The sequence below is a fragment of the Neospora caninum genome, chromosome IX, assembly GCF_000208865.1.
Source record: "Neospora caninum Liverpool complete genome, chromosome IX".
Lineage (NCBI taxonomy): Eukaryota > Apicomplexa > Conoidasida > Eucoccidiorida > Sarcocystidae > Neospora > Neospora caninum.
This window is the reverse complement of record NC_018390.1, coordinates 5,350,076-5,365,770: the sequence shown is the minus strand read 5'-3', so window position 1 is coordinate 5,365,770 and position 15,695 is coordinate 5,350,076. Positions and strand designations below refer to the sequence as shown.

Genomic DNA, 15,695 nt, shown 5'->3' with positions numbered 1-15,695 from the left:
AAGAGAAGGAAAGCATATTACGAGGTCGATACTGACACTGAGATACGAAAGTTAAGATAGCAAATGGGATTAGATAGCCCAGTAGTCTTAACTGTAAACAATGGGTACTCGGTACTGGAAATATAAATACATAAATTCAGTACCCTAGCTAACGCGTTAAGTGTCCCGCTGCCATGTTCGAGCGTCAACGGACTGCTGTTGCTACCCCCGTCATGTTTCAGGTCTCCATTGATTGCGCAAAAGGTGACATTACGTGTTCCACCGTAAAGCAGTACATCAGACGCAAATGCGTCATTACACTACACAGCGCTTGCCCGGCGCCACATACGGGATCGCGTTTTATGGACGCACCAACGGTACGGCAGTTCCCGCTTCGCTGTGAGCTTAGACTTTAGGTAGCGACGTGTCATCCGAGTCAAGAGAGCACTCCAGTAGTGATGCCAACGAGGAGTTGCCTACTAGCGGAGCACTCACTGCCGAAGAGAAACGGCAATGAAATCCGGATAGACAGAATTCGTCAAGTGGAAAAAACGAGACCTCGACGCGTTTCTGAGTATGGACCTGTTCCCGTTGACTCTCACGTTGTCGGAACATGGAATTGTGCGTCCAGGCAACCGCCGGAGGCCAGAACTTCGGGCATACCTGCGCAGTTGCATCTGGATCCCCCGTTTGAGTAGCTGGTCCCCATGGTACGTGGAACAAGATAGTGCTCCACAGGAGGCAACACTTTCAAGGCAGCATCGTCTCGCGTCGCCACAAGCGTCAGGGCGATATCGGCTGTGGATGATCGGAATGACACGTCAACATCTCCGGGCAGCTGGGCTTCGTTATTCGGTGTGGCAATTTGTGCCGGTCGATTGTCGCAGACGCGGTTCCCTTGGCTACAAAAGTCGAACTGAAGCCAACACAGACAGCTGCTAATTGACCGTTATCTAAGAAGTGTCTGTGAAGAGTGCCGGTGCGTCGTTTTGGACTTCTCCTGTTCTTGATTTCCGACGGGAGCGTCCTCGGGTCTACACAACTCCGCGAGGGTTAGGTGGTCTCGACCGACGACTCTTCACCGCTTTCCGATGGTCACCTCGCGAGTTGCGAGATTCTCCTCGACTGCGAGGACTTGTCTTCCAGCATCTGATGATGGGCTAACCTCTCAAGTGAGGATCGCATGGTTGTGGTAATTGTGGTACTTACCCTCCTGCCCGCCGCCCCCGGGCAATATCTAGTTAGTCCCGGCCTCGGTACCTGCCGGCGTCCTCTTTCCTCAATAGATCTTGCAACACTTTTGAAGAGTCCCCCTCCAAATTGTACAGTCTCAAGCGAAGTCGAATGTGTTACCGTAACCTGGGTTGCCTATGGGCCGCTACTGGTGCAATACCCTCCCCGGAGCAGTTTTCAGCGGATCTGGTCAGGTGTCCTCGGAACGGTTCGACGGTGAAGCGGGAGCGACGCAGCTGTTGCTCGTTTTCCACCACGACCGCCGCCCGCCGCGCGACCTCGGCGCCCGTTGTGCGGTGCGGATGCAGCGGTCTCATGATCTCTGGAGTCTCTAGCGGGAGCAAATTTCGAAGCTTCCACCTTTTCTTGGCACCGAAGCTGCCTGCTGTCGCAGACTGTCTATGTCGTCTTTGAAGTTGCTAGTCCATCACTTGCAAATGCCGAAAAACCCTTTGCTCCACAGACGCCGCCGTGTTGGTCCGGGAGACCGTTTCTAGGGAGGGGGACAAACGAGTGTACCCCGTCTCTCTCCAGTACCGTCAGAAGGGAATGCGACCTCTGCGTTGCCTCTCCAAACGGAACCAACAACTCGCTGCGTTGTGCTTTCACAAATAGAGGGCTTCAGCCACAAAACTGTGCAATTCCCTGGTTCGTGGCCCGGATCATTCCTAACTGGGGTCGTCCAGTCCACGGCAGGACGCCGGCTGCGCTCGCTCCCGTTGCACCGAGCGGAGACACGTTGTGGCCTCGGGTCCCCCAGGGTTCCCTCGACGCTCCCGTAGCGGCTTTTTCGTATGTGAATTTCCAACGCCCTTGCGGGCAAAGCAATGCTGTAGTGGACTTGTCACGTCGCAGAACGCAAGGCCACGGCGCGAAATGCATGACTCATTTTCCCTGTGCAGTCTTGTTTCAATCGGACGGTGCACCCGTGTCTCGCGTACCGAAGCCGGTAACCCCTGCCCCGGCCAACCACGTGGCGGAGCGTCACCCGCTTGTCGCACAAACCGGGAAATCTCATCAACATTAGGAAAGCGGCTCTTTTTCCATCACTCGTCTATGCACATGAAGATCGGTTTTTGTCCACAGCTGTCTACGTCCAGTGACAATAGCAGTAAATGCCGACAATCTGTGTCGGTTTTTATAGGCGGCCGTTTTCAATGCCTCGCATAGTGATTCCAACGTTCAGACGAAGTACTGTTCCGGTTAATGCAGTTCGCCTTCTTCTTTCAAGGGCTCTTCACCTGTAAGGTGATGTGCAATCGTAGGGAGGTACGCCTCAACCGTCAGAGGTGATTCGGCAGGGTTGTGGACGCAGAGCCAGACAGCTCCGTCGCCTTTGTGCGTATATTCCAACCATCGGGGCGTCTGTGCTGCCTTACTGGCTCCAAAAAGTGTTGCTGCAAGATCTGTTTTTTGTGCCAAAGGTACACCGTGCTACTGTTCTGTCGATACCCCGAAGCGTGTGTTGAACGTGTCGTCCACTCTTCATTAGAACCGCGCGTACATGTCATCCGCGCGAGTGTACATTAGCGTCGAGCCACGGAGTCTGGTTATTCGGTCAGGAGTCCGTTGAGATTTAGATTTCCAAGTGACGACTCCAGAGACTGAGCATCAGAAAAACCTAGGACTTGGTTATGTGATTCGCTGCAGAAAAGGCCCCCCTCCTGAACTCAAACGCGGAGTTCCACTCCCACCTTCGTCATTCCGATTTCGATCGGCTCTAGTGGACGGTTACGTTTTATGTATTTCCTGTGTGGAGCTGAGTTGGCTCATAGGAAAACACCGAATCCCCTCTTCCTCGTAGACGACTACCTTCTTCCTCGTAGACAACTACTTGAACACAGACCTTCCTGCTGCGTCGACGGAAGGCCTGTCCACCTACTGCAGGCTCTTTCTGCTGTGTGGGGTGTCTCTCTCTAGAGGACGGTTGCGAGCATTGAATGCGACAGACTTCTAGAGTGCCCACAAGCAGCCGACGGATTTTGGCTCCACGTGTTTGGTTTGCGTCTCTGGACCGCCTGTAGGCCCCCGCGATCTGCGTATGTTCATCCGGAGAGCACGGTGGCTTTCCGCTCACCTGCTCGAAGACACGCGAAAAGATCTCGGACGCCTTGGGCTCCAGACTCGCAGCAGCTGCAGGATCCCCGCGACCGTTGAATCTGTGCTTGCGGGCACTGCTTCCGGAGATTCCGGCCGTACGCACAGGCAATGTCTGGTGGCTGTCGATCTGGACAACATGAATGGTTCCGTTTCCTTTAGCTTCCACTGCAGCCCAATACACGGCAGCGACTCAAACTCCCTTCTTGGCTCGAAATATTCACTCAGTTCCACGGGGAGAAACCGCCCTTCCTGTGTGCGCTCCCATTGTGGAGAGCAGCGGGGCCCCTATAAGGCAGTGGAAATGGACGCCTTCTCCCTTCGAGGACAAAATGGCGTCGAAGCCGATCGCACAGAATCAAAGACGGCTCGGCGTGCCTGCGACTACGTAGCCGAACAGTCGTCTCCGCGTGTGGGAGATCAAGACACTGCAGAAAACAGTTCTGCGCCTCCATTCCTGTCGTGTTCGGATGCTTTGTCACTTGGTCGCGCCGTCGGTCCAGCGGCATGGAGCATGCCGGTTTCGCAGAAAAGAACACACCAGATTCACGCCGAGGAGAAGCGTTTCCAGGAGTCTGCAGACGACGCCACGGCGCCTGTGGAGCACGGGGCCAGCGATCCGAGTGCACCTACGCTGCTCCGTCTGGGGGCAAACTCGTCACACTTTATCGGACCATTGCCAGGTGCGCTGACAGGCCTCGAAAGAGAGCGCTGGGCAGCACAATCGACGACCTCAGAGATGTTCATGGCTGGGTGCATCGCTCTCGCCTCTCAATGCGGTTCAAAACCGGGTCCCCACGAACCAGTTGCCTCAGCCTCATTCCTGAGAAGCGACGCTTCGCCTCGGCTAGCTTTCCAGGAGCCAGGCGCGGGATCTGGAGAGGCGCCGGCCTATTCTTCACAGAAACAAAGCGGCAGCATTCCAAACTGTGAGTATGAGTGCCGGTCGAATTTGCTCGTGCAGAAGGACCAAACCTGTGGAATCCGGGTCGGGTCCGATGCAAGTGCCGGGGAGAGACGTGTGCTTAAAGCCTTTATTTCTCTTCTCGACGCAGGACATCAGCTGCCAGAAGAGGCTACGGCACGGACCACTTGTGGCAATTTCCAGGGGCATGGAACAGCAGTCCCTCCAGAAAAGAGAGTTCCGCTACCGCCGCCGGTGTTGCCCAGGGTCCAGCGCTACGAGCGCCGGCCGCAGCATCGTGTATCCGGATGTGTCCCCGACGCGTCTCTGGGCATGGCAACGCCACGGAACCGAACGACGCAGTCTGAAACGAAAGGCGACTTAATTGTTGCAGTGGAGAACGGTGAAGTCGCCACGCGTTCGGTTGCGGGCGGCGGCAAGTGGGGCGCAGCGGCAGTTGCGAGACTGAATGAAGCAACGCCACTCGTTCCTGGCCCGACCAGTTTCCCGCTGGGACGAACCGCGATTGAAGGACATGAGAATCTGCGAAAGGCGAATCCGACGACTGTGTGTGGCACGCGGCAAATGTTTCATGCGCAGGGAACTCTCCAGGGTGCATTCGCTGCCTCTGTAGTCCACGGTTCTGAAGGAGGCTGCGATGGCATCACTTTTAGTTCCGGAATCGCATGCGGGCAGAGGCGCGCAGTGGCACGTCCAGTGCAAACGAATTGCTCTGGACAGCCACGCGGTACATCCATCACAAGCGTCTCCGCAGCGCTCGGCCATTTTGAGAGTCCGCCTTCTCGCGTCCTGTGTCGTTTTCCACCCCAGGATTCGATCACCCCTGTCTTCCTCTGTCAGACCCCCCTTCCTGCATGCAGGGAAGAAATCGAAAGTCCTTGCACCGCGGGTGCCGCAGGGCGACCAAGCTTCGGAAAGAATGGAGAGCCTGCCGCGGGCGGCGGAATCCGCGCAAGCTGTGCCCTCCCGAGAGCAGTCCATTCTTCAGCAAGCAACAGAGACTCAGATAGACCAAGGCAGATCTTGGCAAAGGACCCAGCTTCTTCCACGTGCTCTCGCTCTCACGAGGGCCACGGAAGTAATGCCAAACTTCGTGGCGGTATCTGCAGCCAAACACCAGGGCGCAGTGCTCTGGCGCCTGGCTTCGGTGACGCGGGTGGCGAGGTGTATCCAGAGAAAGAGGCTCCTCTCCCACCGTCTCACCGTAGTTCTGCGTGCGTGAATGCCATCCCTTTTCGGCGTGACTCCTTCCCCCTCGATCGATCGTTTATGGATGCGGCAAGGGACAGGAACAACATTCAGGCAGAAGGCATCGGTGAGAGTCTCGCATTTTCCGACAGCGATCCGACGATGGCGCAGTCATCTGCTGCGACGCGTTTGCTTGGACCTCCAGAAAAGGACTTCTTCCGTGTAGGCGAGGAGTGCGCCCCCCAAAAGGGTACAGCTGCAAGTGACGCCGCCGGGGGCGCGACGAAGGGTTTTCTCGGCAGCGCTCAGCATCCACACGACTGTCGTCCCTGCGCCTTTTTCTGGGGCAAAGGATGCCATAAAGGATTCGCCTGCAGGTTCTGCCACGAAGAACACGGTCCTCGTAAGAAGAAACCCATGAAAGACCAGAAGAATCTTATGATCATTGCCCGACCCGACGGGAAGCTTGAGTTCATCCGCTGCTCCCTCAAAGAAGCCCTGAAGGCCTGCAGTTAAGGGCTGTGCGTTCATTATTGATGCTGTTGGCCAGTGTTCCGTACAGAGTCAACAGGGTAGACACTTAAAGAGGCATCGTGGGATGGGATGCCGCCACGGCATAGAGAGTCGAAAAAATCACCCTTTTTGGTCTCTCCACCCGGAAGGGACGCTGTAACACATTCGCACAGTCACACAGCACCGTGTCGCGTTTTTTCTTACGCAGATGAGAGCGACACTCGAAATGTAAAAAGGGGTACGTGTGCTTGTCAGCGGTCTACACGGGTCGGAAGTGGCTCGGGAGTGCGGCCGGATGCCATACCCTCGACGGCTATTTGGAGGGACTTCTTTTGCTTTCGACATCGCTAGCCACGAAGCAGGCGACTCATGTATCTGAAGCGCTGGGAGTGTATTCTCGGCGCTGGTTCGTCACCTGGTTCGATGTACATAAAAACGTGTATGCTCGAAAAGGTTTTTGTCACAGCGCAGGGCAGCTGTTGAGGACTCTGGGACATGACCACCGTTCAGTAGTTGCATGGTCAACGACCGTGGTGTGCGCCGTGCATGCATATTTCGCGGGTGCCAAGTTTGTGTTTTCCCCCGTCGGTGAACCGGCCTGCTCACAGATATCCGTCTTCATGCTCTCTGCCGGACAAAACTGTACCAGGGGTCCCATACCCCACGCGAGGCCCGATGTCGTGTTGCAAGGATCCCGTTTTTGGAGGTGCCTGAAGGGACGTGTTCAGAACTGGTAGACGAATGCACGCGATATCCTGAGGGCATTTTATTTGTCGCTTCGCCGATTAAAACTTCAACCAGGCCGCTGAGGTGAAGTGGGGCGATCAAACGTGAACCTCCACAGGCATCTCCGGACGGAGAGCCGCTGAGTCCCTCGCACATCCGACTGGTCTCTATCGGACAGAGAGCGCGGTAACGGCGCTGGGCGAATGAAGTCAGCATGCCTGCTGCACCATGATTCTCGAATCGTTCTCACTTGCCTCAAAGGAGCCGCATCCCCTTATGAGGCATGGACACCCGCGCCCCCAACTGTGTCGCACCGCTCTGACAGTATCATGTGGAGGCCTCGCAAACCAATTCATTCACAGATAGGATAGAAAGCCATGGAAGTGTTGAGCGTGCCCACTTAAGTACTAACTTCTCAGGCAACCCATGGCTTTGCAGTCGAATCTTGAATGATAGCGCAAGAAGGGACGAGATGGTACGGGCGCATGCACTCCGTTGTTTCACTGTAAAATCGTGGTGACAGCGTTAACTCAGCCGGTAGTGTTACATAAGAGAATAGAGCTAATCTGCCATATAAGGTGTAAGTCGCTTGTGGAATAACACGACCTATAATAAGATCATTCTACATATCACAGAATATTTCTTCCACTGACTAGATTTCGAGTCATAAATTGTTTATCTCTCTTGAACCTTCACCCTCTCCGCTGCTGTCCGATTCCTAACACAGAGGATTCTACATGAGAACATCATCTGGCTCTACGTTGATGCGTCTGCCGTGCCCACAACTGCAGAATAGGCGATAGACGTGGTATGAAGAATTTGTCAAGACCAACTGTCCCAGTCCAAGTGCGCTCCGATCTGCGGTCCCGAAACTGTCTTTTGGAGCAGCCTATGTTCAGATTCAGTGAGAGGCGCTCCCTCAACCGCAGACAGCCACTCAAAGCTCCAGTCAGCACACTTGTGGGCCACTTGCGGCCCCTTCGACTGAGCCGAGTTTGGTTTTGAAAGCACGAGTGCTTAGCGAGCCAAGCACCCACCTCCCATCTGGTGTGTGCTCGCAGGGGTTCCTCGCTCATTCTGTCCCCGAGATTTTCCTTCATTGTTGCTCGAGTTGTTCACCTATTGAAACCATTGGGCACAGTTTTGTCGTGCACTTGCTGCGGAACCTTCACGGTGACGGGCGTTTGTGAGCTCTCTTCGTTTTCACGCACTGGAAGCGAGACCGCTACATCCTCAGCGACTGCCCTCCGTTCCAATGGAGCATGTTCTTTTTACAACGCCATTTAATGGAAGTAAAACCCGTGTTTCCCGATGGACCATCACTGCAACAAGAGCCACTAATCGACGGGAAATCCTCCGAGGTCATCTGGGCGCCTCACCCTCCCGAGAGGTTCATGGCTAAAAAAAGCGGCAGGCGGCGATATTCCGGTGTATCACGGAACATATACCTGAATGTACGCTTCAGAGAGTCTCAGAAAACGAGGCGGGAAATGCGACGGGGCGATACCCGTCGCGGAGTAAGACGCTTCGGCGCGCGAGACCGGCCTTCAAGGAATGAACGATCCTTGGAGGGCACGAAGAGAGTGTGTATCCCTGACAGGCCGGATGCGATCGAGCTTAAGACTAGCAATTGCCCCAGACACTTCAGATACAAGGTCATCCATAAGCGTCGAGGTAAAAAACCGATTCCCGTATGCGCCTTACAGGCGCATCCTGGGTCTCCTCCCCCCCCCCCCGCGTGTGTTGCCATGGCCACGGTTCCGCGTGTCAACCGCGTAGCAGGGCAACAGTCGCTTCTTCTGAAGCAGAGCAGGATGATGGAGAGATGGTGTGCAACTCAGTTCTTGACCATTTTGAGCGGTGGCGGGCTCGGCGACTATCCATCTCACCTCATTTCCACGCGCACATCGGGGGTCGTGCTCTCCCAAGCTTCGCTCCTGGCAGCTGGCGCAGGGAGCAATGGCATGCTGACCTGCTCTAGTTCACTCAGCTGCTCCGTTTCTGGACTTGTGAGCGTTTGTTCAGATGGCTTGCCCCCAAAGAGACCCATTCTGGCAGACCCGACAACAACCTGCAGGGCGCCCCAGACCATGTGCTGAACTGCAAGCTGAGCAGTGGAGTAGATATACCATTTAAACAATTTCACCAGTGAAAGGGCGGAACCCACCAACAAGCCAATCCCGCCGATCATCTGACTACTGTAAAAGGGAGCAAATTTGAAGAAAATGCCTGCGCAGAGAGGCGCTGTTATCCCTCCAGTCAAGCAGGCAAAGGAGCCGATGGTTGTGAAGAAAATGATGGTCCCCGGGAGTGACTCGAAACGGGCGTAGAAGAATCGGTGAGCAGCTCCTTGACGCTTTATTTGTTGTTCAGTCGCGAGCGGGAAAGGGGACGTGTAGCGCAGCGGCAGCGAGGTGGACATCTGAGAAGCCATGCTCCTTTCAAACAGCGAGAACTTCGACGCAAGCTCCATCGGATCTTCAGTCTCCGTCGGGGTTTCAGTGGGCACGTCTGCATCGGAAACAGAGGGATCGCGCGAGTTATCCAAGCCAAAAGCCTCCCTGTGGGAGGTTCGACGTGCGTAGATTCTAAATATCAAGCGTAGCGAACGGTTCTGAACGAGAAGCGAAGGGTTCACGCCACGCAACGGACCTAGCTCTGCATGCCAACCAAGTTCGCATTGTCTACGAAAGACACACTCTGTAGCAGACATTGCACAACTTAGGGCAGGCCTTGGAACGCCAAACATTAGCGTTCCTCGCATTGACTGCGGAATTCACCGCTGCATGGACGACTAGGTGGTATAAACCGTGGGCAACCATGGTGTTTGCCACGAACCGCTACACCGCGACACAAAGGCTAGTCAGGACGAACAACAGACGCATTCGCTGGGCATTTTTCGGTCAGCCTACCCTTGTTCTTCCAGATCAGCTGGACCAGGGTACTGGACTGAAAGCCGTCAACGAGGTCGTCCTTCCCTTCGGCGGCAATGGCTTTGAACATGAGGAGCCGAGTAGTGTCGACGGGAGGGGGCTTTGATGGATCTGCAAAATACTTCTGCATGAAATGACGAGCTCTCCTGACGAGTTCCGGGTTTTTCTGGATACGAAGCATGTCCTCGAAGACAGTATGGGCCTTATCGCCTAATTCCTGGAAAGTGCCATCCGTGTCACTAATAAGGCTTGCCCCCTCAACATTCTGTAGCTCCTGCTCGTCTAAGGCGTCATTGAACAGGATGTTAGAAAAGCCTTGGGAAACCCATTGGTGCACAGCCGAGGTCACTGCCTCAGAAAAACTCTGGCCGCCGCGCGTCCCGGGAATGCACTCATCGGAGGATACTGAAGACTTTGGTGCGAAAGTGATTTCCTCCACACCTGCAACATACGAGTTCTTTCCCCGCCAGACCCCCGTTTGCACCCATGGGCCTCCAAGAAGCAAGCAATCGAATCCGTTTTTGTGCCTCAAACCTGAGAAGGGAGGAGAGAGCCGTGACACCAAGGCACGTGACACCACAGTGAATCCGGGAAAGTGTGGCACGGGTCTATGTGGCTGAGGAGGAGACAGCGTGCCAGGATCTGGAGCCATTGGCGGCGCGACTTCACGAGGTGACCCGTTTTAGGGCATGTTCCTTGTGGACATCCCGCACCAAAACAAGAAGCCTCTTCCATCGTGGCTTCCGGTTTCAAACCCTAATCAAGAACATACTTTATACCCAAATAGTAACTCATCCACTGACTCCAACGCCGTCGAAACGGGGCAACGCTGCCACGACATAAACAGCTTCTCCACGCCCCGACGGCGAGAGGCCAGCGATCTTCCCCGCAAGCGAGGCATGCCATCCAAACCTCAAAGCTGGGAGCGCGAGCAATTCGACAGAAACAGTTTTTGTGTACCCACGCGGCCGGTCACAACGATCCTACAGTCGCGAACTCACCAACGACCTCAATGTCGAACATTCCCGTGAAGATGGGTTTCATGCGCTCCAGAATTGCCTCGAAGGTGTCTTTTGACGCTGCTTTCGCCAACTTCAGCAACTTCTCAGCCTGGTAGTCCCGCATTGTCTCGACATTAGGCCGCGCAACTAGTGAGTGTATCTGAAACAAATGTGCATTGCCGTCGACCAAAAAGCCTGTTCATATCACAAAACAGAACAGCCAATGAGCCTTGTTCCGAGAAAGTTACGAAGAGCAGATGGGAGTCTGAAACAGTCAAGCTCTCGTTTCCGGGCGGTCCTCTGGCGGCAATCCACCCTCCGGTAGCTGTTCACGTCGTCAGTCGCCAGCCAGGCCGTCAAACACGTCCACGACTGCACTCTTAAGACCCCACCGCCCGTACTGCGTTTCGTCTGAGGAGGCTTCTCGCGGGACTCACGTGCGGCAAACGGGAGTTGAACGCCTCCGTCGATCTGCACGAGGGCGCGTTCAACGAAGATGCGGAACGGCGCCATGGGGTCTCGGTGACGTCCGTCAGGAGATGCACCCCGGAGAAAGAAAGCGTCACTTGCGAAGGTTCTGCCTGGCTGTGCCTTCGCGTTTGCAGGTGCGACGGCGCAGACAAGGGAATTCACAGGTGGAGACGGGCCCTGGAGACCAAAGAAGCGCAGCACTTCATTGACGACGGCGCCATCCTGCTGGTCCCGTCTGCGCAATGCCTTCAAGGCTTTGCAGGCGCGGACGCGGAGACTGTCGTCGGCCACAACTCGAAGTCGCCCAAACGAAGCCACCAACTTTTCGAATTGGTCCCACATCGCCAGCCTCCAGGCTTCGAGAGCGTTGCTTGGGGAGTACTGGTACGGTGCGCTAATGGGCTGGATATGCAAGGGGAGAAATGCTGGTGACCCGGATCCCGGTTGCGACTCCGCCGCGGCTTCATAGAAGGCGTGTATACCAGAATCTTCAACAATCTTGGCGAAAACAGAATTCAGGAAGGCGAACGTAGGGTCCTCTCTGAAAAACTCTTGTCGCGTGCCGTCCGCTTGGACGGGGGGGTCACCACCGCCTAGGTAAAGCTTGAGCGCGTTCCAGTAGGCTTCGTGAATCAGTTGCACGCCCCTGAAAGAGCCCGTGTTAACCCGCATGCGCTGCAGTGCTCCCACAACATCCCGTCTCATTTCAGTGCGCAGGATACGTTGGAACCGCGAGGGGGCGGCCAGCGTATAGCCACATCGCTCAAACACTGCTGCCCAGTCCTCTTCTGCCATATCTTGCCTGCTTAAGATCTCTCTGGGATCTGCCGTCGAGGACAGTGTGGCGACCACGCAGGAAGGAGCAATCACGAGCTCTGTTTGCAACTGTCTCCGCCACCTCCAAAAAAACTTGGTTTTCTCTGGAATCGCCGTGAGTGGGATATACTGCATATCCAACAAGGTTTCGCCGACGAATTCTGAGGACACAGACGAAATAAAAAGATAGCACGCAGGAGCGTACAAACTCCTTTTCTCCCTTGCTCGCGCACGCAGCACGTCCCCTCTATATTTAGAAGATATCAATGTTGGGCGGGTGTGAATTCCACACGGCCTAAAGTCAGCTTGTCAAGACGTTCACTGAAATATGCAGACGCGAGATGGGTCACACGCGACGCACCTCCGTACCAGAGACGCAAATAAGGGCCAGTGGTGAAAGCACCACACAGTCCTTGCGGCAACACGCATGTTTAGTCTCTTTTGAATGGCTGACAGCTCTTGCGTGCCGGAACTCCTGGGGAAATGCGGAGAGGTGCTACGTCAATCAAGTCAAGCGTGGCGCCGCTTTGTTATCTGGACACAGTGCCGTTCAGATGTGCTGCACGGACTTACTCTTCAGAGCCGCTGAGTCGAGCATGTTGTACAGATAGCCACCTACGACATCCAGCAGCCTCCTCTTGACTGTCTTGGGGTCTTCGACCTTCGACAGGAGAAATGAACCTAAGGCCCACGCACATCAGGAAACCGACTGGTAGTCCTTTGAGACAGCCTCAGAAAAGCAACAAGGAAATCCAGTCACTGCAGTACAAACCGCTTTCAAGAACGTACCTTTGACAAGCCGGAAGTCCCCAATTTCGAACTTGGGATGGTTGTCTCGGTTTTCGTCGTTAGGCACGAAGAAGTTTTTCTGTCCCACGAGCCTGTACACATTGTCGGCGTTAACGCACCTCTGCAGCTCGAGTGCAGGGTCTTGTTCTGGAGCTTTGTAAATGTAAACGAAGTAATCAAGCCGCGTGTCAAGAGGAACCGGGTGGCCTGCTTGCGCACTGGCAGCGTCAACATATTTCTTTGGTCCACGACAGGCCCGATGGACGGCAGCGGGGCTCAACAGCTTTCCTGCAGACAGAAAGAGCAACTGCGAGACCTTCCAGTTCACCTAGCGAAGACGCTTCCAGTGGTCAATTAGGGGTTTTGTGAGAACCGAATTGAGAGCGCGCGGTCCACGCGCCAGAGTTTCCGCGTGAAGGAACTGTCCTAGATCCACGTTGCCACAGAGGGGCCCTCTACCGGAAAATCGGCCAACCCTTCGCGCTCGCGCAAAATGGAAGCTGTCGTCATCACAGGAGTTCAAGGGGAGGAATCCAAGTGTCCGATACTACCAATCTGTGGGGCACGCGGTGGGCGATGCGAAGCTCACGCAACGCCATCCTCAACACATTGAAGGTGGACTTGCCTTTGAGCGGATGGTGCATCAAATCCATGATAGTCTGTCTCCAGACTCGGGAAAAAAGCGCCGAAAAGTTAGGGTATTGCTCCTCGGCAGGCGCTGCGATGTCAAGCACTTCTGTCACTTGATCTATGAGAGACTGTCCAAAGTCTTTCTGACCGGCCTGCTGGCTGACTTTTTGCAGGAGGGCGACAATCTCGTAGCGTTGGGCAATGACGGTAGATGCCAGCGAGGACGAGATTTGAGCAATTGACTCCGCTTCAAGGTATTTCTGATTCACGCGTAGAAACAGCTCTGTAGCTCGCATCATTCCCTTGTCTTCTTGGTCACCTAACGAACAAAACAGGGACAAGCAGAGGAGCCGTTTTCAAAGAAGTTGGACTTCACGCCTTACTGGGTGCTACGCCTATTCTAAACGACAGTGTTAACGACTATAGTTTCCCAGCAAACGTGAAGACCGGTAGGATATTGAAAGATACAACGCTTTTAGCTGCCGTAAGCGGTCCACTGGGGAGGGAGGTGAATCATCGGCGCCAGCCCCGCAGCCATGGAGCCAGAGAGTGTGCATCACTTTTTTGGCTGTCAAACAAAAGACCTCGATATCGCAGTCGCCGGAATTGGGGGAAACGTGTCCGCTGGCAGAGTACCTGGAGCCCTATGAAATGAATCTAACGAAGGGGCGGATGGCAGCCGGAAGAGTACCACGGTGTGTTCGGACGCACGCTGATAATAGTATAAGCGCACAGCGCTACTGTAAGCTGAGCGAAGCATGACTGAAGGAGTCTTGGCACTTACACAACTGGAAAAACAGGTCAATCAGTGCCGCTGCACTTTCAGTTCGTGAGTTTAAGCCTTGCGTGTTCTCATCGGTTACAAGGGACACTTGGTTCACGGCGTTCACGAATGCGGTAAACAGATGCGCATCTGCATTCTTTAGTACGGTCCGTCGGTAACTGAAGCGTTGCCGGACGCGGCCCAAAAAGGAAGGGGTTGTCACTCCTTGTGACATGGCACGTAGAATCTTGTTTGGCTTCACGTCCTCCTTAAACCGTCGGTAGAGTTGGGACACTTGATCCCGCATAGATTGCAGGTCGGTCACGCTCAGGTCAATGCGCAACTCTTCAGGCGGAATCACCTGTATGAGGATCGCTGTGGATGGCAAGTACAGGCGAAATGCAGCTAAATGGCCGTGATGAAGTTTGACTGGGGGCTGCGTGCCAAACACAGTCATGCAAATGGAACCCAGTGAGGGCAGCCAGGACGCATGTGCAGCGACTGCCTGTCAGAACGTGGCTGACCCGCCAAATCACATTACTGCATTGATGACCCTTTCCATGTCTGCTGCCAGTCAGGCATCGTCAGACGCGCGCGCGTACCGGTTGACAGTTTCTCGATCAGATTCACCACTCGCTGGCTTTGCTGTGTTTGCTTGGCCTCCGCATTCAAAAATCTTCGTGCCTCTTCCTTCTCTGTTCGCAGCAATGCCATCCGGACGCTGTGAAACCGCTGAGGGGAGTCGACGAGGGCGCTGAAGCCGCTAGCCACGGTGTATGCGATTGCACGGAAAGGCAAGGCAATAGCGCTCAAAAGGCCACCGAAACCATAGTAGCCTCCCAGTGCAGCCCTCGTCACTCCGCGGCCCATTAACGCCTTAAAGGAGTCTTGCGCGCCTTTGTACACATCCAGTCGCCTAGTTAATTTCCTCTGCAAGAAGGATATTCACGGTATGAAAGCATAACAGGGCATCTGAATGAGTAGAGCACGAAGAAGTACCAACGTATGAAGAACCTGAACAGTTGCGGCTTGTCTCGCTACTTCAGAAGGCTCAAGCATAGTCCGCAAATGTTCCCTAGAGCACACACTCTCAAATCTCTCCGTGGGTATGCCGAAGAGAAAATGGCAACGGCTTTTCGTTGCGTTGCTTCACAGAGCGGGCCCTCTATCCTCTACCGCTCCGTTGCTGCGTTCCCGTGCCGAAGCATGCGTGAAATGGCAAGATATCCTCACCCTCAACTTTTGAAATGGGAGGCGGAAAATAAGGTTTTTCAAGCCCTGAAACCATTGCTTCCTTTTTTTTGCCACAGCCTCCCTCTTCAGGGTTTTCTTGATCGCCACAGCAGCCACCGTCGCCTCCGGAGGTTCAATAATCGTGGTTCTCAGAATAAATGGCAACGTGCCTGCGATGACTTGCACGGGACGGTAATCGAAGTCTCCTCCAATTTCCCATGGAGAGGCAGCACCTGGACTGTCATTGGGAGCGGCGGCTTCAGTGAAGCAGGGCAGCGATGAGATTCGAACAAAGGACGCCGCCAGGGTCAACGGCAAGACAAGCAGACTCCTCATTTTTCAACAGTACAGGGGGAGAACAAGAAATTCCCTTTGTCTCCGGTTACGATTCGGGAAGC

At 54.7% G+C, this 15,695-nt stretch overlaps 2 protein-coding genes across 2 annotated transcripts; one reads left to right on the top strand and one right to left on the bottom strand.

The window, feature by feature from the left end:
* Positions 1 to 3,253: 3,253 nt before the first annotated feature.
* Positions 3,254 to 5,938, top strand: NCLIV_044700 (conserved hypothetical protein; the record flags this gene model as incomplete). The annotated part of the gene is made up of 1 exon (XM_003881393.1): positions 3,254 to 5,938. One exon carries the CDS (start codon positions 3,254 to 3,256, stop codon positions 5,936 to 5,938), a length of 2,685 nt encoding a protein of 894 aa, XP_003881442.1.
* Positions 5,939 to 7,998: 2,060 nt separating this feature from the next.
* Positions 7,999 to 15,633, bottom strand: NCLIV_044690 (conserved hypothetical protein; the record flags this gene model as incomplete). The annotated part of the gene is made up of 11 exons (XM_003881392.1): positions 7,999 to 8,059; positions 8,551 to 9,172; positions 9,574 to 10,128; positions 10,596 to 10,790; positions 11,033 to 12,043; positions 12,456 to 12,563; positions 12,672 to 12,959; positions 13,261 to 13,620; positions 14,086 to 14,439; positions 14,667 to 14,994; positions 15,298 to 15,633. 11 exons carry the CDS (start codon positions 15,631 to 15,633, stop codon positions 7,999 to 8,001), a joined length of 4,218 nt encoding a protein of 1,405 aa, XP_003881441.1.
* Between the last annotated feature and the right edge of the window lie 62 nt (positions 15,634 to 15,695).